Source organism: Leuresthes tenuis, unplaced genomic scaffold, assembly GCF_036924035.1.
Source record: "Leuresthes tenuis unplaced genomic scaffold, fLeuTen1.0.hap1 SCAF_9, whole genome shotgun sequence".
NCBI classification, from domain to species: Eukaryota; Metazoa; Chordata; class Actinopteri; order Atheriniformes; family Atherinopsidae; genus Leuresthes; species Leuresthes tenuis.
In genome coordinates, this window is record NW_027325363.1 from 11569948 (window position 1) to 11597402 (window position 27455).

Here is a 27455-nt window from a genome sequence, read left to right on the forward strand (position 1 = left end):
CATGGGGTTACTCAAACCCCTCAACCATGTTAAGGTAGCGATTCTACTGTGGGGCTTGTTTAACTATTACTAACTAAATTACTTCTCATCATGTGACTGGCTAACAAAATGTTCTTGTGAAAAATAAATTGCCAACTATTCAATTAGGCTGCCACCTTTTGGATATTTTGCTGAAACTGCAGGCGCAGCATAGTCCTGTTCTCTAATGGGCTGACCGCAGTCAACAAGCTAAATATTGGCCAATACCAATCTTAGGCCGATATATATATCTGCATTTGTAGCAATAACATTATTTGATTATAGTTGCAAAACAACAATGGCTAGTCTTACTAACACTATTTTTACCACATGAATGTAAATCTCTTGGACGTCAGTTTCTCCTTGCTTCTTTTACATGTAAATACAACACATTATGATGAAAAATCTTCACTTTCTGATTGGCTTTAAAAAAGAATGTGCATTATGAAAATGATCGTGGTTTGGGCTTAAAAAACATTCTTTATACAAAATGATTGTATTGTGATGGGTGCCATTTTTACAATCTACATGGAGTTATTCTTAATATGACTAGAGGTCACTTATTCTTTTAATGTAATTACTGGTCGTATCTGCCTGCATGGAGAGACATCATATAAGCACATATTGGGAAGGAGAACAAAGTGTGTGAAGGTTTAAAGGTTTTTACACCTTCACTTTGACAATGGAACAGTTAATAGCATCTCCAAAAGATTCCTTAAGGTGTGACATAAGGTCAATAATATAGGAGTAGAAACACAATATCTGTTCAACTGAGGATGTAGGCAATTTTACCAGAGGTGTCCAGCATCATGAGGAGATGATTTTGGCAAAAAAATCAGTTTAAAATAATACTTAGGCCATTATCTTAAGAGGATGATGATATGTTAGCTGGATCAGGACAAATAAATGTAATCAGACCAGTTTTTGCTTGAAAGTAAAGAGTTTATCTGTAATTCTCAACTGTTGAACTCTCATTAGATGCAGCTACGGTTAAAAAGCAGTTAAACTTTAACAAAGACCTTAGGCAAGGTTGACACGTGAATCTTGCCTTGTATTAATCCTACAAACAAAAGCAGGGTTGGGGGTGAGGGAGTGTTTTTGCAAAGCTTAACTATCATATAAATACAAAATAAATAAAAACATTTCGATAGGGAGAAATAATTCTATAAACTTTCATTGAGAGTGGTAAATTAAGAAGAATTCAAAAGAGAAAATTACACATATGGGGAATTGCATAAATGTTATGGAAAGATGTAATTAAATATCACTGGGGGGGTGGGATGTTCCTCTCTGATAAAAAAACAAAAAACAGAATAGGTATATGAACTGATTGAAATTAACTTACACTCACATACAGACTCTTGAGGGATGGAGATTCAGGTTATTTTACTTGGCCTGAGATTGGCTCTGAGCTTGTTTGAGGTGAACTCAGTTGTTTCCCTGAATGGGTCTCTGACTGGTCTGACACAAAGGACTGGGCCCACAGAGGCTGGGACTGATAGAGTCAGCACTCAAACTTCATCTGTGAAATGTAACCTGCAGGGTACTGCTCGTTTACCAGCATTCTCAGAGGATGGAGATTATTCTATAGGAGGTGTTTTTTCCCTCCACTACAACATGCACACAGCAATTCATAACTACACCACCATGCCTGAGCCACCACGATGCACAGGGAGGTTAGTGAGAGGAGTGATTGATGGAGGCAGGATGATAGACCTCTGAGAATAGAAATTTGATCTTTGCTATGTACAGTCTTCCTACAAAGTTTATCTGTATGTTGGAGAAAAGATTCTTGTTTTTCTTGTTTTTTTTTTAAGTATGTTCTTAGACTGTAACCAAATTATGATTATTTAATTTCCCTTTTATGTCTCTTAAAACTATGTAAACCACTTATATATAAATATGAAGAAAAAGAAACATTAAAATCTTTATTTTTGCTCACGGAAGAATTTCAATCTCATATCTTGTTCCTCTTTTATGTAAACTTAAGCATTCATACGTTTGTTACAGCATTAACAGGCGTGAACTGCGCTTCTCTCGCGCTATGATCTTTGCAATTGAGGAGATTAACAACAGCACGGATCTTCTGCCGGGCATCAAGCTTGGTTATCAGATCCATGACTCGTGCGCCTCTGTGCCAGTGACCGTGCACGTGGCGTTTCAGCTCTCGAACGGTCAGGACACCGTGTTTCACACCGGTGCAAACTGTTCCAGATCTGGTATGGTGATGGGTGTTGTTGGTGAGTCTGGATCCACGCCATCCATCAGCATGTCGCGCATCATCGGCTCCTTTAATATTCCTCAAGTAAATACATTATTACGCAGTGTTTTTGGAACATCAGTGTGCTGTTTTTATCTTTTCTTTTTACTGTCAATTTAAATAACAACGTTGTCATATTTTGTTGTAGGTGAGCCACTTTGCCACATGTGCCTGCCTGTCAGATAAGCAGCAGTATCCGACTTTCTTCAGAACAATTCCCAGCGACCAGTTCCAAGCTGAAGCGCTGGCCAAGCTGGTGAAACATTTTGGCTGGACTTGGATAGGTGCTGTCCGGTCAGACTCGGACTATGGCAATAATGGCATGGCGTCTTTTCTGGAGGCAGCGTACAGAGAAGGAATCTGCGTGGAGTACTCTGAATCTTTCTTTCGTACCAACCCCCGTAGGAAGATCAAGAGAGTGGCTGATGTTATCCGCAGGTTACTGCATTTCTGATTTGGTTTCACTTTTTTAACATTATTCTCAGTTAAAACATATTCTTCCCAAAAAAGATACCATTGGATATTGGTCAGAAATTTGGTTAGTATTTCCTCTTGTCATGCCAAAAAAAAAAAAGTGATACTTATTTTTTATAAAAGAAAAAAAAAAGTTTTGTTTAGGATGATATGATGTCTCTCCAGGTCAACTGCTGTGGTTGTTGTGGCCTTCACAGCTGGTGGAGACATGAAGGTGCTGTTGGAAGAGCTGGCCAAGGACCCTCCACCACCTCGTCAGTGGATAGGAAGTGAGGCCTGGGTAACAGATTCACACTTGCTAACATTTGGTTTCTGTGCCGGGGCTATCGGATTTGGCATTCAGAAGTCTGTGATCCCAGGTCTGAGAGACTTCCTTCTGGATTTGTCTCCCTCTGAAGTGGCGGCCTCCCCACTGCTAACTGAGTTCTGGGAGGATGCATTTAAATGCAGACTGGGAAAAAGTGAGAAAGTTACTTTGATCGGCATATGTCTCATCATGAGCTGTTGTGGTTGATTTGATTCATTTTTTGTCAAGTAGATATTTCTGTGTAAGAAAGTCCACAGCTGTTTCATGAACAAACACATTTCTACTGAAGCAGAAAAAGACAGAAAAAAGATGCATCTATTTCATGGAACTGTGACTTAAACATATGTATTATTCTATGGATTTTAAACATGCTGAGTCAAACCAAAGCTTTGACATTTTGCATGTATGTGCACATTTGAAAATGTGACCTTGTGTGAATGATTCTTATTAACGTGAGTCTGGATAAATAAATGTAAAAGAAGATGAACACTCATGCAATGTAACTTTCTGGAATTAAGCCAACTGCCTCTGTTTTTGTCTGTCTGCAGGTGCTGCTGCAGGTGAGAATGTGTGTGATGGAACTGAAGACATAAAGATGCTCCAAAGCCCGTACACCGAAACCTCTCAGTTGAGAATTACTAACATGGTGTACAAGGCTGTTTATGCAATAGCACATGCCATTCACAATGCATTGTGTCAGGAAACAAATTTCACAACTCAGTGTGACAAACACAGCAGGTTGGAGTCCAAACAGGTCAGTAGAAATGAAAAGTGACTCACTATTTTTATATATATAGATATATGTATATATAGTACATATATATATTGCTTTAATTTAAATCTCGATTTTATCTGTATTATGTAATTTCCCTTTTCTTTTTTCTGTATTTTATCTAATCAATTCAGGTTTTTACTGAGCTGAAGAAAGTCAACTTTTCCCAGAATGGCTATGATGTGTCATTTGATGCTAACGGGGATCCTGTTGCTGTTTATGAGCTGGTCAACTGGCAGAAGACTGAAGATGGAGTTATTCAGCTGGTAACAGTAGGGTACTATGATTCATCACTGCCGATGGGCCAGGAGTTCCGTATCAACAGGAACCTGTCCTGGGTGGAGGGTGGCACACGAGTAATGATCCTGATTATAACAGTTTAGCAAAATAAATGTTTGTGATCTTCTTTCCATCAGCTGTGTTCATCTATTGTTTTGCCTGCGTCTCTGTGACAGGTGCCGGTGTCTGTGTGCACTGAGAGTTGTCCTCCAGGAACTCGTAAAGTGTTGCAGAAAGGAAAACCCATCTGCTGCTATGATTGTATACCATGTCCTGAGGGAGAGATTAGTAATGCTACAGGTAAAATAAAATGTCTGCATGTATATCTGCCACATGAAATATGTGGACGCTCACAGCACTTTTGATGTGTTTTTCAGATTCTCCTGATTGTATCCCGTGCCCCAGAGAATTCTGGCCTAATGCAGAGAGAAACATTTGTTTCTCCAAACCTGTGGAGTTTCTTTCCTTTGATGAAGTCCTTTCCATCATCCTGGCTGTATTCTCTGTGGGTGGCGCCTGTTTGGCGATCATAACAGCAGCTGTTTTCTTTTGTCACAGAACAACTCCGATTGTCAGAGCCAACAACTCAGAGCTGAGCTTCCTGCTGCTCTTCTCTCTGACTCTGTGTTTCTTATGTTCTCTGACTTTCATCGGAACACCATCTGATTGGTCCTGCATGCTGCGGCACACAGCGTTTGGCATCACCTTTGTTCTCTGTATCTCGTGTGTACTTGGGAAAACAATAGTAGTTTTAATGGCCTTTAAAGCCACACTTCCAGGTAGTAATGTGATGAAATGGTTTGGTCCACCACAGCAAAGAATGACTGTAGTGTTTTTCACATTCATTCAAGTTTTAATATGTACAGTTTGGTTGGTACTCAGCCCTCCCTTTCCAGTGAAAAATCTAATCACTTACAAGGAGAAGATCATCCTGGAATGTGCATTAGGCTCTGCTATTGGGTTCTGGGCTGTACTCGGGTACATAGGCCTTCTGGCTGTCTTTTGCTTTGTATTGGCTGTCCTAGCTCGGAAACTACCGGATAATTTTAATGAAGCTAAGCTGATCACCTTCAGCATGCTGATATTCTGTGCAGTCTGGATCACCTTCATCCCAGCATATGTCAGCTCTCCTGGGAAATTTACTGTGGCAGTGGAGATATTTGCCATTCTGGCCTCCAGTTTTGGGCTCATATTGTGTATTTTTGCTCCAAAATGTTTCATCATATTGTTTCAGCCAGAGAAGAACACAAAGAAATATTTAATGAACAAATATTAATTGAAGTACATCTGAGGTTTGTAAGTATGACAAGTTGATGATTATTAGATGGATATTGTAATATAAAAGGAAATTCTTACATTTAATGAAATTAGTAAAGTTCATTATTAATTTGGAGCAGAACTGAAATTAGAAGTAAATAATTGAATATACTCATTTACATTTCTGAATGCTATCTTTTTCTGTAATATTCTTATTTAACAAACAGTTTTTCATATGTGAACCATATTAAATGAAATGGAAAGGTTGAAATATACTGTGGATGTTGATCATTTATAGTAACCTTTTCTTACATTTTCAAAGTTTTTACATAGATAGGACCACAGGCATCATTGGGACAATAGTGTGATGAGGACTGGGATGAGGACTGGTTCAAGATCCTGTAGATGACCCCAGTCAGCTGGTCTGCCTACACCTCAATTCATGCTCCTCCACCATGAAGGTGTGACTGCTGTGTGCTGGTGGGTGTAGTCTGACTGCCTCTGGTGGCTCCACATCTAAGCGGGCAAAGAAGTGGCTCAGCTTGTTTGCCAATGAAACATTGCCATCAACAACTTCTTTCGTCATCCAGTCCTGTATTAAAATTAATCCAATTGTGCTTATCCACAGTTACAACATCTGTGCAAAAGTTGATGTCGCCCAGGACAGCTGCTGTGTACTACTAAAGGTCCTGATCTTCAAACGCATCCTAATTTGTAGATAGAAAGCAGTTCTGCAGCTGTTTATGTGTATATTCAGGCCTGGCTTGAACAATTTCAGAGATATTAAAAGCACTTCTCTTGAGATGGCTCTATGCTGGGATTAAGAGCAGTGACAGGTTGTGGCGGCAGTGGCATTCAGCACATTGTGACAGAAGGAGCATTGTAAATTAACTCTTAACTATTTTTCTGCTAGTAATGCTTTCAGTGCTTTGGTGTCAGATGGATTTAAAGCTTCTTTGAATAAAGTTTTTAGTTACTACAAAGTTTGTGTCCTGGTCACAGCAGAGTTGGTAAATAGCTCCTCTTAAGGCTGTTTTTCAACCCTCAAAAAGTTGTCCATCTGTGGTGCTCTCAGCCTTCGCAGACTGACATTTTTTTGATGAAGGTAGACCTGTTCTCCAAAAAGCTAGTAATGCACAGGCCCTGGTGATGACACTATGTGTTGATCAGATTGGTTGTAATTTAGCTTAGGCTGGCTTGAGCCAGACGGGGCCACTAACAATTAATTTCCCTTCAAAATGACAAAGAGCCAAAAACAATAAAAGCAAAGAAATACAAGGGAAAACAATGACCTTAGCTGCACTGAATAATCTTCATCATTAAATTTAAGTTTCAGGACATCACAAAGCAGATAATTTTCCACCTTGACTTCTGTCTTTTCCATAGCAGAGCAAAGCTATAGAAGTAATTACAGTAATGCTAAAACAACAAAGACACCTTGAACTTGAAGAAAGATCTCACTATTGAAAAGAGGCTGCTGAAAAACTAAGCACCACTTCAGCAGCCTTTCTACATTCCTCATAATCCATTCCAACATAGCCCAATGACCTGCGTCTGGGCTCTCCCATATGAGTAAGACTGAAAATATACTTGCCATTAACTATGGGTACGCATGTTTATCATGGTTGCCTCGTGTATCCTGCATTCTATTGGTGCATTGATTGTGTGCGTCCTCAGAAATTAGCATCATGTGTACACAAGCTGCAATATGTGGGCAACCGAGCCTAAGGTTTATTTTTGATGTTTCAATGTTTTTCATCATCAATTTCTCATGACATTCTTGGTTTAGGGGCCTCAGATACCATCTACGATACCACCATCATTATTTTTTTTGTCGTGAACTTAAGAACAACAAATGCTAACTTCTTCCGTTGGCGCCAAATTTACCATTTACCAAAGTTCTTCTGTTTACATCCTGTTAATCCAGCAACTGCTTCCGTTTGAGTGATCAGATGTGCCCCCTTGTGGAATCCTACGGTAACAAGCGTACTTCACAGACAAGTATATGAGAATAGAGACAGTAGCTTACGTAAACGCAAGGTGAAACACTTAAACATGATTGGCAACAAACATATGACGTCTTTATGCTTCAGTCTTGATGTATGCCAAAACTCAACGAGAGTCTGCCCAGAATAATTCTTCACTGATTTGGATGTCAACTTCAGTCGTTAGCATAACCCTCAACCTTGCTGCAATAACTGCTGCGGAAAGTTCCAATTTAGGAAGCTGGAAGCTCATACGGTTGTTGGTACAACCCACACTTTGGCCTTTATAAGACTGCATTGGACTTCACCTTCATGATCTTTGTACCTGAGGTAGGAATATGCAAAATATCCTTTACTACTGGCATTAGACATCCATTTCCCCCAGTGTTTCTAGACTACTTCTTTAGTCGTCCCACCATGGGCATAAATTCGCATGAAGTTTGTCCCTCCATCCAATGCCCCTGCAACAAAACTCGGAGAATGCAATTTCCACTCAGGATAAAAGAAGCTATAAAGTCAAGAGGTTCATAATGAGAGAAGACAACTGACAGGATACCACTGTTAGTTGGAGGCTGGTCCTTTGTGTCATTTATATAATTCACATGCAGTTGCTCTCAATACGACTGGAGGTCACTTATTCTTTGAATGTAGTCACTGATCATATCTACATGCATGAAGATACACCAAATAGGCCCATTTTGGGAAGGAAGGACAAAGCATTTGGTACAAAGGTTTAAAAGTTTTGATACCCTCACTTTGATAGTGTAATAGTTAATAGCAACTGCATTGCTACCTTAATGTGTAACAGTATGTTAACATTTCTAAGGTAAGTTAATTTACCTTTTAACTTTTATTTTTTTAATACTGTGATAGGTCGTACATTAGTTGAATGAATAAAAGTTAATCAGACAACCAAATGTAATCGGACCACTGCTTGAAAGTACAGAGTTTAAACGTGATGCTTAACTGCTGAACTACATACGGCTAAAAAGCATAGCTGAACTTTAAAAAACAACTTGGGCAAGCTATAAAATAGTAGTTGTATCTATTATGTTTCTATATTACCTGAAAAGATATTAAACTTGTTATGTATTAATGAGAAAAAAATAATTACTGACTTACTCAATTACTTATCATTTAAATCTTTCAAAGGGGTGAACTAATGTGAAATAAAACAAACAGAAATATGTACAGATTTGGAAGTAGTATTTGTTAACTCTTGTTTAGACGAGTAAATTCAAAAAGTTCAAAGACAAGGACACATATAGGAGAGTAAATGCATATATGTCAAATAAATTAAAAGATGTAATATATTATCACTTAGTGGGGGCTTATTCCTCTCCCTGAGGAACACAAGAAGAGGTATATAAACCAACGAACATACACTTACGCCAACATACAGATTCGTGAGGGATGGAGACTCAGGCTGCTTTACTTGTCCTGAGATTGACTCTGAGTTTGTCACTTGTTACGCTGAATGGGTCTCTGACTGGTCTGACACAAAAGACTGGGCCCACAGAAGCTCGGGCTGATGGAGTCAGCACTCAAATTTTATCTGTGAAATGTAACCTGCAGGGTACTGCTCGTTTACCAGCATTCTCAGAGGATGGAGACTATGTGATTGGGGGTGTTTTCTCCATCCACTACAACACGCACACAGTGATTCATAACTACACCACCATGCCTGAGCCACCACGTTGCACAGGGAGGTTAGTGAGGGGAGTGATTGATGGAGGAAGGGTGATGCACCTGTATGAACACAAATGTTATCTTTGCATTGCAGAGTCTTCCTGCAAAGTTGCGATACAGAAGTAAAGGAAAAGTTTTTTTTTTAGAAAAAAAAAAACTCATACTGTTATATTTACATTTTATGTTTCTTACGATATGTGTTAAGCCATTGTTTCACAAGTATTATTACACATTTAAATCTTTATTTTGGTTCACAAGAGAATTGATCGTTTGTCTATTAATCCATTTCCATATTTGCCTATATTGAAATGTGAATTGTTCTTCTTTTATGTAGACTAAAGCAATCGCATGTCTGTTACAGCGTTAACGGGCGTGAACTGCGCTTCTCTCGCGCTATGATCTTTGCCATTGAAGAGATTAACAACAGCACGGATCTGCTGCCGGGTATCAGGCTCGGTTATGAGATCCATGACACGTGCGCCTCTGTGCCAGTGGCCGTGAAGGTGGCGTTTCACCTCTCAAGCGGCCAGGACCGTGTGTTTCACACCGGTGAAAACTGTTCCAGTTCTGGTATGGTGATGGGTGTTGTTGGTGAGTCTGGATCCACGCCATCCATCAGCATTTCGCGCATCATCGGGTCCTTTAACATTCCTCAAGTAAATACATTATTACGCAGTGTTTTTGGAACATCAGTGTGCTGTTTTTTCCTTTTTCTTTTTACTGTCATTTAAATAACTTCGTTGTCATATTTTGTTGTAGGTGAGCCACTTTGCCACATGTGCCTGCCTGTCAGATAAGCAGCAGTATCCGACTTTCTTCAGAACAATTCCCAGCGACCAGTTCCAAGCTGAAGCGCTGGCCAAGCTGGTGAAACATTTTGGCTGGACTTGGATAGGTGCTGTCCGGTCTGACTCGGACTATGGCAATAATGGCATGGCGTCTTTTCTGGAGGCAGCGCACAGAGAGGGAATCTGTGTGGAGTACTCTGAGTCTTTCTATCGTACCAACCCCCGTAGCAAGATCAAGAGAGTGGCTGATGTTATTCGCAGGTTACTGCGTTTCTGATTTAGCTTGTTTTCGCTGTTTTAACACTCTGCCTGGTCTCTGCTCAGTTTTCATACATATATTTCCTAAAAGACAGCATTGTACATGCCTTTATTATTTGAAACGTATTGTTGTCAGGCAAAATAAAATGTTTTCCTTTCAGGAAAAGTAAAAACTATAGAATAATTGTCGGAAAATAATTTCGTTAGATTTGAGATGATATAATGTCTTCCAGGTCAACTGCTGTAGTTATTTTGGCGTTCACTGCTAGTGGAGACATGAGGGTCCTGTTGGAGGAGCTGGCCAGAGACCCTCCACCACCTCGTCAGTGGATAGGAAGTGAGGACTGGGTAACAGACCCACACTTACTGAGGTTTAGTGTTTGTGCTGGGGCCATTGGATTTGGCATTCGGAAGTCTGTGATCCCAGGTCTGAGAGACTTCCTGCTGGATCTGTCTCCCTCTGAAGTGGCGGCCTCTCCACTGCTAACTGAGTTCTGGGAGGATGCATTTAACTGCAGACTGGGAAAAAGTGAGAAAGTTGTTTTAATTGGCAAAGAAACATATGATATCTCATCATACTGCTTTGGTTAGATTAATTAGTTTTTTCTCAAGTAGATTTTTTTGTGTAAGAAAGTCCACAGGCATTTTATGAACTGAGACATTTCTACCCAAATACTCATAAATCATTTTATCCACATCCAATGAATGAAATTGGAAAACTGTGCTTACACTGATCATGTTTTAGTTACAGAATGTAGATATAATAAGGTTGTAATATATACTGAAGAATAAATAAACATTTCAGTTTCGACCTATTGAGTACTTAATTTTTGTATGTAAAATTGTGATTTTTTTTTTGTGGACAACTGATTCTGGTTTAATTTGTATCAATAATTTTTATATTATTTCATGAATGTAATTTATCAAATTACACTATCTGCCTCTACCTTTGTCTGTCTGCAGGTGCTGCTGCAGGTGAGAATGTGTGTGATGGAACTGAAGACATAAAGATGCTCCAAAGCCCGTACACCGAAACCTCTCAGTTGAGAATTACTAACATGGTGTACAAGGCTGTTTATGCAATAGCACATGCCATTCACAATGCAGTGTGTCAGGAAACAAATTTCACAACTCAGTGTGACAAACACAGCAGGTTGGAGTCCAAACAGGTCAGTGGAAATTTAAAGTGAATCATGATATCCTTAATTTGGTTTGATTTAACTCAATAAAAATCACATTATTTGAATCAAGTTTGTGAAAACTTCATTACCTTTTTTTCTGCCTTACTTTATTTCATCCTCTCAGGTTTTAACTGAGCTGAAAAAAGTCAACTTTTCCCAGAATGGTTATGACGTGTCATTTGATGCTAATGGGGAACCTGTTGCTTTTTATGAGCTGGTCAACTGGCAGAAGACTGAAGATGGAGTTATTCAGCTGGTAACAGTAGGGTACTATGATGCATCACTGCAGATGGGCCAGGAGTTCCGTATCAACAGGAACCTGTCCTGGGTGGAGGGTGGCACACAAGTAATGATCCTAATTATAACAGTTTAGCAAAAGAAACATTGCTGAACTGCTTCACATCAGCTGTGTTCATCTATTGTTTTGCCTGTGTTTCTGTGACAGGTGCCGGTGTCTGTGTGCACTGAGAGTTGTCCTCCAGGAACTCGTAAAGTGTTGCAGAAAGGAAAACCCATCTGCTGCTATGATTGTATACCATGTCCTGAGGGAGAGATTAGTAATGCTACAGGTAAAATAAAATGTCTGCATGTATATCTGCCACATGAAATATGTGGACGCTCACAGCACTTTTTAATTTATTTTTCAGATGCTGATGATTGTATCTCGTGCCCCAGAGAATTCTGGCCTAACGCAGAGAGAAACATTTGTTTCCCCAAACCTGTGGAGTTTCTTTCCTTTGATGAAGTCCTCTCCATCATCCTGGCTGTATTCTCTGTGGGTGGCGCCTGTTTGGCCATCATAACAACAGCTGTTTTCTGTTGTCACAGAACAACTCCGATTGTCAGAGCCAACAACTCAGAGCTGAGCTTCCTGCTGCTCTTCTCTCTGACTCTTTGTTTCTTATGTTCTCTGACTTTCATTGGAGAACCATCTGATTGGTCCTGCATGCTGCGGCACACAGCGTTTGGCATCACCTTTGTTCTCTGTATCTCGTGTGTACTTGGGAAAACAATAGTAGTTTTAATCGCCTTTAAAGCCACACTTCCAGGTAATAATGTGATGAAATGGTTTGGTCCACCACAGCAAAGAATGACTGTAGTGTTTTTCACTTTTATTCAAGTTTTAATATGTACAGTTTGGTTGGTACTCAGCCCTCCCTTTGCAATGAAAAATCTAACCACTTACAAGGAGAAGATCATCCTAGAATGTGCATTAGGCTCTGCTATTGGGTTCTGGGCTGTACTCGGGTACATAGGCCTTCTGGCTGTCTTTTGCTTTGTGTTGGCTGTCCTAGCTCGGAAACTACCGGATAATTTTAATGAAGCTAAGCTGATCACCTTCAGCATGCTGATATTCTGTGCAGTCTGGATCACCTTCATCCCAGCATATGTCAGCTCTCCTGGAAAATTTACTGTGGCAGTGGAGATATTTGCCATTCTGGCCTCCAGTTTTGCGCTCATATTATGTATTTTTGCTCCAAAGTGTTTCATCATATTGTTTCAGCCAGAGAAGAACACAAAGAAATATTTAATGAACAGAAATAAATTGTAGTACAACTGAGGTTTAGTAAAAAGACGATGATCATAAGATGGGAATTTCAATATAACTGAAACTGTTCACATTTAATTAAGTGAGCATAGTTTTTCTTTTTTAATTCTGAACAGAACAGAAATTAGAAGAAAAATAAAAAAACATAATTCTTTACACATAGGATAATGAATGCTATCTGTAGCTGTAATTTCCTTGTTTGACATGTTACTTATCATGTGTTGAACATATGAAAATTAATTGAAAAAAAAACAATAATCTTGATAATTTCTTAATCTTTTCCAAAGTTTTGAGAATTTTTTATTAATACAATCGAATACATCGTGGGATTGTCAGTAAAGTAGAGCAATTAAATAAATCAATTGAACACAATATACTGTTGTATTTATTTATTTTGTCCTTATCTTTGGGATGCACTTTTATATTTGCTCTTGAAAATAGACACATGAAATAATTTTACTAACTGACTTAAGTCAGTCAAGAGGGGTTGGGGTGGTGGGGAAATTCATTTGCAAATTTTGACTAGAATTTGAATTAAAGTAGAAAAATTTATAGATTAGGAAAAGTATTCAAACAGCTTTCATTTATAGAGGAAAATTAACAAGAGGTCAAGGAAGAAAAGGACATGTGGGAGAATAAATATATCCATGACAAAATGTAAACTTTAAATATCACTAGGTGGGGCTTTTTTTAACAACAAGAACAACATAACATATGAAGAGGTATATAAACCAATGAAAATGCACTTATACCCACATACAGACTCTTGAGGGATGGAGATTCAGGTCCTTTTACTTGGCCTGAGTTTGGCTATGAGCTTGTTTGAGGTGAGCTCAGTTGTTTCCCTGAATGGGTCTCTGACTGGTCTGACTCAAAGGACTGGGCCCACAGAGGCTGGGACTGAAGGAGTCAGCACTCAGACTTCATCTGTGAAATGTAACCTGCAGGTTACTGCCCGTTTACCAGCATTCTCAAAGGATGGAGACTATGTTATTGGAGGTGTTTTTTCCATCCACTTCAACATGCACACAGTGATTCATAACTACACCACCAAGCCTGAGCCACCACGATGCACTGGGAGGTTAGTGAGAAGAGGGGGTAGTGGAGGAAGAAAGAAAGACCTGTATAAACAGAAAAGTGATGTACTGTATCGCTGCAAAGTTGCTATGAAACGGTACAGAAAAAGTTATTATTTTGAAAAATACTTTTCTTAGATAGCCACATTGGAGGAATTGCATTTCCATTTGATATTACTTCAACGATCTGTTTTGCTATTGGTTTATAATTATTTTTTTTATGTATTTACTTTGGTTCATGGAAGAATCATTCGTTTATCTATTAGACATTTCCATATTTCCCTGTGTTGAAATGTGAATTGTTCTTTTTTTATGTAAACTTAAGCAATCGCATGTTTGTTACAGCATTAACAGTCGAGAATTGCGCTTCTCTCGCGCTATGATCTTTGCCATTGAAGAGATTAATAACAGCACGGATCTGCTGCCAGGCATCAGGCTCGGTTATCAGATCCATGATTCGTGCGCCTCAGTGCCAGTGGCCGTGCACGTGGCGTTTCAGCTGTCTAACGGCCAGGACCCTGTGTTTCACACCGGTGCAAACTGCTCTAGATCTGGTATGGTGATGGGTGTTGTTGGTGAGTCTGGATCCACGCCATCCATCAGCATGTCGCGCATCATCGGGTCCTTTAACATTCCTCAAGTAAATACATTATTACGCAGTGTTTTTGGAACATCAGTGTGCTGTTTTTATCTTTTCTTTTTACTGTCAATTTAAATAACAACGCTGTCATATTTTGTTGTAGGTGAGCCACTTTGCCACATGTGCCTGCCTGTCAGATAAGCAGCAGTATCCGACTTTCTTCAGAACAATTCCCAGCGACCAGTTCCAAGCTGAAGCGCTGGCCAAGCTGGTGAAACATTTTGGCTGGACTTGGATAGGTGCTGTCCGGTCTGACTCGGACTATGGCAATAATGGCATGGCGTCTTTTCTTGAGGCAGCTCACAAAGAGGGAATCTGTGTGGAGTACTCTGAGTCTTTCTCTCGGAACAACCCCCATAGCAAGATCAAGAGAGTGGCTGATGTTATTCGCAGGTTACTGCATTTCTGATTTAGTTTGTTTTAACTGTTTTAAAAATCTGTCTAGTCTCTGTTCAGTTACTACAAAGATATTCCAAAAAAAAAGTAGCATTGTGTATGCGTTTATTATTTGAGAAATATGTTTTATTACCATTCTAAAATCAAAATATTGAATATTTATGAAAAACAAATATTGAGTGTTTTTTTTTTTAATGATATAATGTCTCTCCAGGTCAACTGCTGTGGTTATTATGGCCTTCACAGCTAGTGGAGAAATGAGGGTCCTCTTGGAGGAGCTGGCCAGAGACCCTCCACCACCTCGCCAATGGATAGGCAGTGAGACCTGGGTAACAGACCCAAACTTGCTAAGGTTTGGTTTTTGGGCCGGGGCCATCGGATTTGGCATTCAGAAGTCTGTGATCCCAGGTCTGAGAGACTTCCTGCTGGATCTGTCTCCCTCTGAAGTGGCGGCCTCTCCACTGCTAACTGAGTTCTGGGAGGATGCATTTCACTGCAGACTGGGAAAAAGTGAGAAAGTTGTTTTATGTGGCAAAGTATGATATGTGATATCTCATCATGAGGTGCTATGGTTGGGTTATTGTGTTGCTTGTCAAGTAGATATTTCTGTGTAACAAAGTCTATGGCTGTTTTCTGAACAAACACACACTTATATCGAATACTGACAGAGAAAAAGAAAGCTATTTTTAGTCTATTTTTATTCAAACTTTATGTGATGTCAAATCATGTTTAGGTGTGCAAATGTTTTGGAGAATTATTTTAGAAACTGACTACAGCGATTTCACTTTGTCATCATTGAAAAATTGTTACTCTCATTAATAGAATCAATTTAAATAAAAACTATGCTAATGTTGATCATGTAATAGATATAGAAAATGTAGTTATTATCATCCCATCTATATCATTTAGTCATTGTAAACATTCTAAGTAAACATTCTAACATTCTTAAATTAGTTATGTTTTTAAGTTTTTTATGTATACCTATATGTATTTGAAATTGTGATCTTTTTTGGACGAGTGATTCTTGTTTAGTTTGTATAATTTAAATGTATAAGAAGATGGACATTAATGCAATACAACTTTCTGGAATTAAGCCACCTGCCTCTGTCTCTGTCTGTCTGCAGATGCTGCTGCAGGTGAGAATGTTTGTGATGGAACTGAAGACATAAAGATGCACCAGAGCGCGTACACCGAAACCTCTCAGTTGAGAATTACTAACATGGTGTACAAGGCTGTTTATGCAATAGCACATGCCATTCACAATGCAGTGTGTCAGGAAACAAATTTCACAACTCAGTGTGACAAACACAGCAGGTTGGAGTCCAAACAGGTCAGTGAAAATGAAAAGTGAACCTGCTGCCATGTATTTGATTTGGTTTAATTGAACTAATTTCTTTTTTTTAAAATTCAACTTCATGAAAATTGAATATTACATTTCTTTGACACAATCTAATTCACTCTGCTTTATTCTACCTTACTTCATTTCATTCTTTCAGGTTTTAACTGAATTGAAGAAAGTCAACTTTTCCCAGAATGGCTATCATGTGTCATTTGATGCTTTTGCTTTTTACGAGCTGGTCAACTGGCAGAAGACTGAAGATGGAGTTATTGAGCTGGTAACAGTAGGGTACTATGATGCATCACTGCCGATGGGCCAGGAGTTCCGTATCAACAGGAACCTGTCCTGGGTGGAGGGTGGCACACGAGTAATGAGCCTGTCGATGAACAGTTTGGTAAAAGAAATGTTTGTGATCTTCTTTCCATCAGCTGTGTTCATCTATTGTTTTGCCTGTGTTTCTGTGACAGGTGCCGGTGTCTGTGTGCACTGAGAGTTGTCCTCCAGGAACTCGTAAAATGTTGCAGAAAGGAAAACCCATCTGCTGCTATGATTGTATACCATGTCCTGAGGGAGAGATTAGTAATGCTACAGGTAAAATAAAATGTCTCAATGTATATCTGCTACATGAAATATATGGATTCTCACAGCACTTTTTGATGTATTTTTCAGATTCTCCTGATTGTATCCCGTGCCCCAGAGAATTCTGGCCTAATGCAGAAAGAAACGTTTGTTTCCCCAAACCTGTGGAGTTTCTTTCCTTTGATGAAGTCCTCTCCATCATCCTGGCTGTATTCTCTGTGGGAGGCGCCTGTTTGGCCATCATAACAGCAGCTGTTTTCTTTTGTCACAGAACAACTCCGATTGTCAGAGCCAACAACTCAGAGCTGAGCTTCCTGCTGCTCTTCTCTCTGACTCTATGTTTCTTATGTTCTCTGACTTTCATTGGAACACCATCTGATTGGTCCTGCATGCTGCGGCACACAGCGTTTGGCATCACCTTTGTTCTCTGTATCTCTTGTGTACTTGGGAAAACAATAGTAGTTTTAATGGCCTTTAAAGCCACACTTCCAGGTAATAATGTGATGAAATGGTTTGGTCCACCACAGCAAAGAATGACTGTAGTGTTTTTCACATTTATTCAAGTTTTAATATGTACAGTTTGGTTGGTACTCAGCCCTCCCTTTCCAGTGAAAAATCTAACCACTTACAAGGAGAAGATCATCCTTGAATGTGCATTAGGCTCTGCTATTGGGTTCTGGGCTGTACTCGGGTACATAGGCCTTTTGGCTGTCTTTTGCTTTGTGTTGGCTGTCCTAGCTCGGAAACTACCGGATAATTTTAATGAAGCTAAGCTGATCACCTTCAGCATGCTGATATTCTGTGCAGTCTGGATCACCTTCATCCCAGCATATGTCAGCTCTCCTGGGAAATTTACTGTGGCAGTGGAGATATTTGCCATTCTGGCCTCTAGTTTTGGGCTCATATTGTGTATATTTGCTCCAAAGTGTTTTATCATATTGTTTCAGCCAGAGAAGAACACAAAGAAACATTTAATGAACAAAAATCAGTTGTAGAATATCTTAGGTTTGGAAGTAAGATCATCATCATAAGATGGGAATTACAATATAACTGAAACTGCTCACATTTGATTAAGTCAGCATAGTCTTCTTTCCAAATTCTGAACAGAACTGAATCTATTGCATCCATATGCATTTTTTCCACATACAAGGGTATGAATGCTCTCTTTTTCTGTACATTTTTTAGTTTTATCATTTCTTTTATCATGTGCTTTAACATATCAAATAAATTGGACAACAACAATCTTGATAATTCATGAATCACTTATGATTTGGTGGTGGTGGAAAGAAGAGGATGCAAAAGAAGACATCTAACCGAAGGCTCTTAGAAGGCTAACTCAAAGCTCATTTAAAAAGAAATAAAAGATTAAACCAAGAATGCAGCCAAGCCAGATAAGCATCAACTAAACGGTGAAAACAAAAAAACAAATTACAGAACTAATCAAATGAAGAAAACCAGAAGAGCAACAAACAGACCTGCAGCGAGCAACAATGTAAAAGCTAATGGCAAGGATGAAGGATGTGACAATGGACACTTAAAACCAAGCATTATATATGCTGGGATGACTGATTTGGTGAGTGGATGCAGGTGAGAAACAAAGACAGGGCACAAGTGGTTAGATGATGAGAGGCAGCTGAGGATATCTTGGATAGCGATAAGGAAACTTAGCAACTGAATAAAACAAGGACTAAGACTAAAAACAATTCTGATCTAAGGGAAAGAAGAAGAGCAAACAAATGATAAACTAAGAAAACAACAACATAGAAAAACCACTATACAAAAACAAATAGGACCATAGACCATTTCCAAAGTTTTGTGAGTTTTTCGTGAAATGCAATCAAAGGCATCATGGGATTGTCACTCAAGTAGAGTCATTGACTTAATTAATAAATTAATTGACACAGTAATTTTACATTTACTGATGGGGGCTATTGTTTTTTTTTTTAAGAGAAATGTTTGTTTTCTTCCCCTGGTGTTAGAGAGTGATCCAGTTAGAATGTCGAATTAGATATGTCGATCAATAAATTTAGATTCATATGAAGCCCGAGTGTGTGACACTTGTTGTGTGACACAACAACGGGTGCATAGCTGCCTTCTTCCTTCATTTGTAGTTTTGAGTATCAACCTGAGCACCATAAAAATAACAACAAAAGGATACAGTACTGCTCATCTTTCTGAGCAAGGTGGTTATCATAGGCCAAAGGTGGATGTCAAATATTGGAACAAACACAGTCAGCATGACATCGAGTTATTTTCTATGACAAAGCACAGATGTACAGAAAATACACAGTCCAGTGCTTCAAAGGCATCCCCTTGTGACAAATACAAATAAAACTTCAAATTAAATTGTATTAAATAACTTAATAGATATGACATCTTATACACATTTCACATCACATGCATTTTTTTGCTAGCTTAGGGTTCAAGCTGCAACTCAGGAAGGATTTGATCTCTTTCACGTGGAACACTGCTCGCTTGACTGATACATATCTGAGCTAAAAACAGAATATGGAGATGGTCGCAAAAATAAAGTAAATCCAAAAAAACTCACAAAATGTCTTGTACTGCTGGATCTGGTGAGTGAAAGCATTATCTGTCCATATGCCTTCCAGTTCAAGCTACTCTGACAGTTCTGATGTCAGGGTGCAAATCAGTTAACCAGCAGTGATTTACACTCCCCCCAAACCACGCTACAATGAACAGAAACTAAGTAAATCAAGCATGATTTCAGGACAGTAACAAATTAACTGCTTTGGCATGAGTTATATGCAAAAGTGCATAGGTCACCTCAACAACTGTCTATGACATTATGAGTCTGATATCAGTGTATTCGTCATGATCCATGTGTTTTTGTGGTTTTCCTTGTTGTTCTTTGGTTCCTTCCTGTTTCATTTTGTTCGAGTTTCCCCCATGTTTATTCTGTTGAGTTTTACTTCCCTCTTGGTCACACCAGGTCACCCATCCGTTTTCCATCCCAGTTACTCCCTCTGTGTATATATACTCTATGGTTTTCAGTCACTCAGTGTCAGATGATTTCTTATTTCATGCTCATGTGGTATCATTTCATGTTTCCTGTTATTTTTCTCTGTTTTTTTTTCACTTTTCAGTTGTTCATTAAAGAAATCTCTAAAGATCATCTGCAGGCTGTGCCTAATTCGTCTCTCCGTTGTCTGTATTTTGGTCCACTCATCTGCCTCTCAGGAGAACCACCAGTTTTTAGATGAGGCGTTTGATAACTGAGGGCTTGGATGCATGTTTGTGTTTCTTTGTTAATATCCTGTATCCCATTTGAACGTTAATGCAAAAAGCTAAGGTATAATTTCCCTCTGTGGTTTCAACAACATATCCAAGTTGCCTCTGATACCTTGGCAGCAAATACTCCTTAATGATGACCGTGTTGTTTGCTTTCAGATTACATCATGTTACATGCCATTTCTGTCCAGTGAAAGCTTTCATGTGGTATTCTTTCTTCCACTGATTGCAGAATTACTCATTTACATATTGTATAATTTACACATATATACAACACAATCCAATGAAAAACTGTCATACTTTCTCGATGGCTTTAGAAGATAACATCACTCGTCAAGGTTAGAAAATTATCGCGTATACAGATTTAAAAGGATTTTTTATGCAACACAATCTTACTGTCATGGATGCCCTTTATACAATTCACATGCAGTTGCTCTCAATGAGACTGGAGGTCACTTATTCTTTGAATGTCATTTTTGTTCATAAATGCTTGCATAAGGAGATACTAAATAGGTAGATTTTGGGGAGGAGGAGAAAGGATGTGAAGGTTTAAAAGTTTAAAGACTCACTTTAAGACCTCACTTTAATAGTGTAATAGTTAATAGCAACTTGCCATTGCTACCTTAAAGTGTAACATTTGATTAATATTTTTCAGGCAAACTTATGTTATTTTTCTAAATACTGTGCAAGGTTTTTGCTTGTCTGAGCAACTCATCTCAGCGCTGCCAACATTTGGACCAGAATACCAAGCCACACTGAAAACAATATCCAGAAGGTCCCACATAACACCAGTCTTGATTTCTTTACATTAGCTCCCTATCAGCTTCAGGATTCAGTTTAAAATTCTTGCTGTAACTTTCAGAACTTTGCATGGTCAAGCCTCACTTTATTTGTTAGACTTATTGAAGGCCTACAACAACAACGGAAACCAGAACCTGAGGTCGTTTGAGAGGGGTTGTTGGATGACCATCGATCTGGAGTAAGAGCGAAAAAAAGTCTGTGCTTTTGAGATTATTGCCCCATTATTGCCCCAGTTGGAGCTCTCTCCAACTGGACTTAAGATCTGTGAACAATGTGGACACCTTTAAAAAGTCATCTAAGACTCATTTGTGCTAGTTAGCTTTTGTTTAATTGTCTCATTTATGTTTTTGATTGCCTTTATTTCTATTGTTTTGTTTCATGTTTTTATTTTATTTTTTTCATCGCCATGAGGCATTTTGTTTTGATCTATATCTCTCTTGTTCTTATCTTTGTGAAACACTTTGTGATAGTTGTTCTTGAAAAGAGACACATGACATAATTTGACTAATTTACTGAAGTCAATCAGTGGGGGTTGCAGTGGTGGGGAAATGCATGTGCAAAGTTTGACTATAATATGTAATAAATGAATTGGAAATTGTATAGATTAGGGAAAAATATGTGGACAGCTATCATTTATAGAGGAAAAATAACAATGGGAAAAAACATACATGTTATAGAATTAAAAAAAAACACTGGGTGGGGACTTTTTCCTCTCTGATGAACAAATGAAGAGGTATATAAACCAATGAAAATACCCGTACACCCACATAGAGACTTTTGAGGGATGGAGCTCAAGGTCCTTTTACTTGGCCTGAGATTGGCTCTGAGCTTCTTTGAGGTGAACTCAGTTGTTTCCCTGAATGGGTCTCTGACTGGTCTGACACAAAGGACTGGGCCCACAGAGGCTGGGACTGATGGAGTCAGCGCTAAAACTTCATCTGTGAAATGTAACCTGCAGGGTACTGCTCATTTACCAGCATTCTCAAAGAATGGTGACTATGTTATTGGAGGTGTTTTCTCCATCCACTTCAACACGCACACAGCGATTCATAACTACACCACCATGCCTGAGTCACCACGATGCACAGGGAGGTTAGTGAGAGGAGGAAGTGATGGAAGTGATGGATAGACCTGGATGAATAGAAATGCGATGCACTGTATTGCTGTGAAGTTGCTTTGAAGTGGGAAAGTGGGTTATTCTTATAAAAAACTAATTTTCTGAGATAACCAAAGTAGAGGTGTTTCATTTATATTTGATGTTTCTTAAATGATTTGTTAAACCACTGATTCATAAGTATTAAAGAGAAAATTAAGCCTTTAAATCCTTGCTGTGGATCACGGAGGAATTATTTGTTTGTCTATGAATCAATTTCCATGTTATGTAAAAATGTGAATTGTTCTTCTTTCATGTTTAAATAACTTAAACCCTTGCATGCTTGTTAAAGCACTAACAGACCTGACCTGCATTCTCTATCGCTGTTTTTTTGTCGCGTTTTGGAATTTTTTTAAGGAGAAATAATTTCCCTTATACTTAATATAAAAAAAGAATATGATCACATTCTGACTTTAGGTTAAAACAAAGATTAGTTATTTGTACATTCCTGTTACTTTTAGACTGAATCTAATGTTACCTGTTTAAATTCAATTGTCCAAAACCTTTTTGATTCTCAGAGGAGCTGCGGTATAGTTTGATTATTGCTCCAATTCAAGATTTCCCTGTGTATACTTCTGTTAAAATGTGAATTGATCTTCTTTTATATAAACTTAAGCACTCGCATGTTTGTTTTTAGCGTTGACGCCCGTGAACTGCGCTTCTCTCGCGCTATGATCTTTGCCATTGAGGAGATTAACAACGGCACGGATCTGCTGCCGGGCATCAGGCTTGGTTATCAGATCCATGACTCGTGTGGTTCTGTGCCAGTGGCTGTGCACGTGGCGTTTCAGCTTTCAAATGACCAGGACCCCGTGTTTTACACCGGTGAAAACTGCTCCAGTTCTGGTATGGTGATGGGTGTTGTTGGTGAGTCTGGATCCACGCCATCCATCAGCATTTCGCGCATCATCGGGTCCTTTAACATTCCTCAAGTAAATATTTTAATTTATTACAATGTTTTTTTTGTTGTTGTTGTTTGTTTAAGAACATGACTGTGTTTATTTTTGTATCTTCTTTTAAATGGTTACATTATCATGCATTTTCTTTTCTTTCTTTTTGTAGGTGAGCCACTTTGCCACATGTGCCTGTCTGTCAGATAAGCAGCAGTATCCGACTTTCTTCAGAACAGTTCCCAGCGACCAGTTCCAAGCTGAAGCGCTGGCCAAGCTGGTGAAATACTTTGGCTGGACTTGGATAGGTGCTGTCCGGTCTGACTCGGACTATGGCAATAATGGCATGGCGTCTTTTCTCGAGGCAGCGCACAGAGAGGGAATCTGTGTGGAGTACTCTGAGTCTTTCTATCGTACCAATCCCCGCAGCAAGATCAAGAGAGTGGCTGATGTTATACGCAGGTTACTGCATTTCTGATTTAGCTTGATTTCATCGTTTTGACACTCTTCGTGGACTCTGCTCAATTATTACAAAGTTTTTCCTTCGAAGATAAGATTGGAAAATGGTATTTTATTATGATATTTTATTTTAGTAATAATAGTATTCTTCCCATATAAAAAAAGAACACAAGTCACATATATATATATTTTTTAAAAAGAACCAAAATAAAAAAAAAAAAAGTTGTTTTAATTTTAAAACTATATAATGTCTTATCAGGTCAACTGCTGTGGTTGTTGTGGCCTTCACATCTGGTGGAGACATGAAGGTCCTGTTGGAGGAGCTGGCCAGAGACCCTCCACCACCTCGTCAGTGGATAGGGAGTGAGGCCTGGGTAACAGACCCAAACTTACTGTCATTTGGTTTCTGTGCCGGGGCAATCGGATTTGGCATTCAGAAGTCTGTGATCCCAGGTCTGAGAGACTTCCTGCTGGATCTGTCTCCCTCTGAAGTGGCGGCCTCTCCACTGCTAACTGAGTTCTGGGAGGATGCATTTAACTGCAAACTGAGAAAAAGTGAGAAAGTTACTTTTATTGGCACAGAAACAAATGGGATTTCTCATCATAAGCTGCTGTGGTTGATTTGTTTTGTTGTTTGTCATGTAGATATATCTGTGTAAGAAAGTCCACAGCTGTTTCATGAACAGATACATTTCCACCCGAATACTGAAGCAGAACAAGACAGAAAAAAATGCATTCTTTTGATGGGATGTAATTCAATCTTAGGTGATCAGCAGCATGGGGAAAGATTTTTAGCAAACCTGACACCTGTGGGTTCCCAGTGTCATCCATTCATTTTTTATACCCATTCATAGAATGTTTTTTTTAAAAAAAACTGTGCTTGTATTGATTATGTATCAGTGAGATAAAATCTAGACATAATATGACTGTGACACATAATGATGCATGAGATATTAACTTTCCAATATTCTACGTTTCGCCAAATTAGTTGAAAAGTTTTGAACCTTTGTATGTATATATATATTTTTTGGGCTCAGTGATTTTTGTTAACACAAATCTGGAAAAATACATCCATAAGAAGAGATTAAGAACTAAACTGCCTGCCTCTGTCTGTCTGCAGGTGCTGCTGCAGGTGAGAATGTGTGTGATGGAACTGAAGACATAAAGATGCTCCAAAGCCCGTACACCGAAACCTCTCAGTTGAGAATTACTAACATGGTGTACAAGGCTGTCTATGCAATAGCACATGCCATTCACAATGCAGTGTGTCAGGAAACAAATTTCACAACTCAGTGTGACAAACACAGCAGGTTGGAGTCCAAACAGGTAAGTGGAAATGAAAAGTAAATCACAATATCCATCTTTTGCTTTGATTTAACTAAATCAGTATCAAATTATTGAAATTATCTTTGATTTAACTTAGTTAATGCCTTCAATGAGTATTCCTCTTCTTTTTTCTGCCTTATTTTATTTCATCCTCTTAGGTTTTAACTGAGCTGAAGAAAGTCAACTTTTCCCAGAATGGCTATGATGTGTCATTTGATGCAAACGGGGATCCTGTTGCTTTTTACGAGCTGGTCAACTGGCAGAAGACTGAAGATGGAGTTATTGAGCTGGTAACAGTAGGGTACTATGATGCATCACTGCCAATGGGCCAGGAGTTCCGTATCAACAGGAACCTGTCCTGGGTGGAGGGTGGCACACAAGTAATGGTCCTGATTATAACAGTTTAGCAAAAGAAACATTGCTGAACTGCTTCACATCAGCTGTGTTCATCTATTGTTTTGCCTGTGTTTCTGTGACAGGTGCCGGTGTCTGTGTGCACTGAGAGTTGTCCTCCAGGAACTCGTAAAGTGTTGCAGAAAGGAAAACCCATCTGCTGCTATGATTGTATCCCATGTCCCGAGGGAGAGATTAGTAATGCTACAGGTAAAATAAAATGTCTGCATGTATATCTGCCACATGAAATATGTGGACGCTCACAGCACTTTTGATGTGTTTTTCAGATTCTCCTGATTGTATCCCGTGTCCCAGAGAATTCTGGCCTAATGCAGAAAGAAACATTTGTTTCCCCAAACCTGTGGAGTTTCTTTCCTTCGATGAAATCCTCTCCATCATCCTGGCTGTATTCTCTGTGGGTGGCGCCTGTTTGGCCATCATAACAACAGCTGTTCTCTGTTGTCACAGAACAACTCCGATTGTCAGAGCCAACAACTCTGAGCTGAGCTTCCTGCTGCTCTTCTCTCTGACTCTTTGTTTCTTATGTTCTCTGACTTTCATTGGAGAACCATCTGATTGGTCCTGCATGCTGCGGCACACAGCGTTTGGCATCACCTTTGTTCTCTGTATCTCTTGTGTACTTGGGAAAACTATAGTAGTTTTAATGGCCTTTAAAGCCACACTTCCAGGTAATAATGTGATGAAATGGTTTGGTCCACCACAGCAAAGAATGACTGTAGTGTTCTTCACTTTTATTCAAGTTTTAATATGTACAGTTTGGTTGGTACTCAGCCCTCCCTTTGCAATGAAAAATCTAACCACTTACAAGGAGAAGATCATACTGGAATGTGCATTAGGCTCTGCTATTGGGTTCTGGGCTGTACTCGGGTACATAGGCCTTCTGGCTGTCTTTTGCTTTGTGTTGGCTGTCCTAGCTCGGAAACTACCGGATAATTTTAATGAAGCTAAGCTGATCACCTTCAGCATGCTGATATTCTGTGCAGTCTGGATCGCCTTCATCCCAGCATATGTCAGCTCTCCAGGGAAATTTACTGTGGCAGTGGAGATATTTGCCATTCTGGCCTCCAGTTTTGGGCTCATATTGTGTATATTTGCTCCAAAGTGTTTCATCATAATTTTTCAGCCAGAGAAGAACACAAAGAAATATTTAATGAACAAAAATTAATTGTGCTACATGTAAGGTTTTTAAGTATGACAAGATGGGAATTGTAATATAACTGAAAATGCTTATATTTAACTGATTCATTAAAGTTCTTCATTATCATTATCAGACCTAACACTACTTTAAAATGAACAAAAAAATCTAGGAGTTTCTGGAATGTGAATGTTTTCAAAAACTGCAAGATTTGAAAAACATGTTTGCTTTTTCATCACTTGCTGCTGATATCTGCCTCTTTCTGTCATTTACTACCCAGAATACAACAGTAACATGAGGTTTGCGTTCTACCTCCAACACAATGTAGCATCATGTTGCAACTGATCAACTATTGCTCTACTTCATTCCAGTTGTAATCTGTAACATAATCCATGCATTATCTTTCACATACACAAACACATGTTATAACTTTTTCTTTCTCTTACAATAGTTTGATCTAATAAATTCAACAGAGTTATTTTGAGACTTGTGTAAAAATCCAACATCGTTTTGTGTGAAATAGTTTCGGAGCTTTTGAAAGTTATAAATGTTTAACTCATAAAATTACATTTAGAGATATGGGTTGTCGCAGCCCATGGTATCAATAAGAAGAGAAGGGAGCTTCTAACAGGGACATAATTTTATTTTTCTTTCATTATTATTATTCAGGGTCATTCGGAGCACCATAAAAACAACAGAAAGATATGGTGCTGATCATATTTTTGAGCTTGGTGGTCATCGTTGCCCCAAGATGGATTTAAAATATTTGCATTAACACAGCAAACATTGGTTTATTTTAAGTTATTAAGTAATTTTACATAACATAGCACATACACACAGAAGATGAGTACTCCAGTGCTTCATAGGTCACCTCAACAACTGTCTATGACATTATTAGTCTTATATCAGTATAATACAGAAGCCGATTGATAATCATTCTTTATTTTCCTACTACCAGTTTATGAATGAGGCATTCAATTATCAAGGGCTTGGAAGTATGGTCGTATTTCTTTGTTGATCTCTGGTCTCCCATTTAAACCTTGATAAAAAAGCTAATGTATAATTTCCTTCTGTGGTTTCGATCACACATCCAAGTTGCCTCTGATACCTTGGCAGCACATAGTCGTTCATGATGACCATGATGTTTGCTTTCAGATTGCGTCACGTTACGTGACACT

General features: G+C 38.8%; 4 protein-coding genes across 4 annotated transcripts; all 4 read left to right on the forward strand.

The window, feature by feature from the left end:
• The first annotated feature begins 1650 nt into the window (after positions 1 to 1650).
• On the forward strand, positions 1651 to 5511 carry LOC140314208 (extracellular calcium-sensing receptor-like). Its single transcript, XM_072392319.1, has 8 exons — positions 1651 to 1694; positions 2029 to 2323; positions 2427 to 2716; positions 2918 to 3213; positions 3608 to 3813; positions 3966 to 4187; positions 4287 to 4410; positions 4488 to 5511. The coding sequence occupies exons 1-8, from the start codon at positions 1666 to 1668 to the stop codon at positions 5384 to 5386; spliced, it is 2361 nt and encodes a 786-aa protein (XP_072248420.1). The 5' UTR covers positions 1651 to 1665; the 3' UTR covers positions 5387 to 5511.
• A 3506-nt stretch (positions 5512 to 9017) lies between these two features.
• Positions 9018 to 12820, forward strand: LOC140314765 (extracellular calcium-sensing receptor-like). Its single transcript, XM_072393123.1, has 8 exons — positions 9018 to 9061; positions 9403 to 9697; positions 9801 to 10090; positions 10321 to 10616; positions 11051 to 11256; positions 11393 to 11614; positions 11714 to 11837; positions 11916 to 12820. The coding sequence occupies exons 1-8, from the start codon at positions 9033 to 9035 to the stop codon at positions 12818 to 12820; spliced, it is 2367 nt and encodes a 788-aa protein (XP_072249224.1). The 5' UTR covers positions 9018 to 9032.
• A 1004-nt stretch (positions 12821 to 13824) lies between these two features.
• On the forward strand, positions 13825 to 17842 carry LOC140314766 (extracellular calcium-sensing receptor-like). Its single transcript, XM_072393124.1, has 8 exons — positions 13825 to 13898; positions 14239 to 14533; positions 14637 to 14926; positions 15144 to 15439; positions 16054 to 16259; positions 16426 to 16635; positions 16736 to 16859; positions 16938 to 17842. The coding sequence occupies exons 1-8, from the start codon at positions 13840 to 13842 to the stop codon at positions 17840 to 17842; spliced, it is 2385 nt and encodes a 794-aa protein (XP_072249225.1). The 5' UTR covers positions 13825 to 13839.
• A 4106-nt stretch (positions 17843 to 21948) lies between these two features.
• On the forward strand, positions 21949 to 26307 carry LOC140314209 (extracellular calcium-sensing receptor-like). The gene is made up of 8 exons (XM_072392320.1): positions 21949 to 21992; positions 22691 to 22985; positions 23116 to 23405; positions 23662 to 23957; positions 24523 to 24728; positions 24887 to 25108; positions 25208 to 25331; positions 25409 to 26307. The coding sequence occupies exons 1-8, from the start codon at positions 21964 to 21966 to the stop codon at positions 26305 to 26307; spliced, it is 2361 nt and encodes a 786-aa protein (XP_072248421.1). The 5' UTR covers positions 21949 to 21963.
• The last annotated feature ends 1148 nt before the right edge of the window (positions 26308 to 27455 follow it).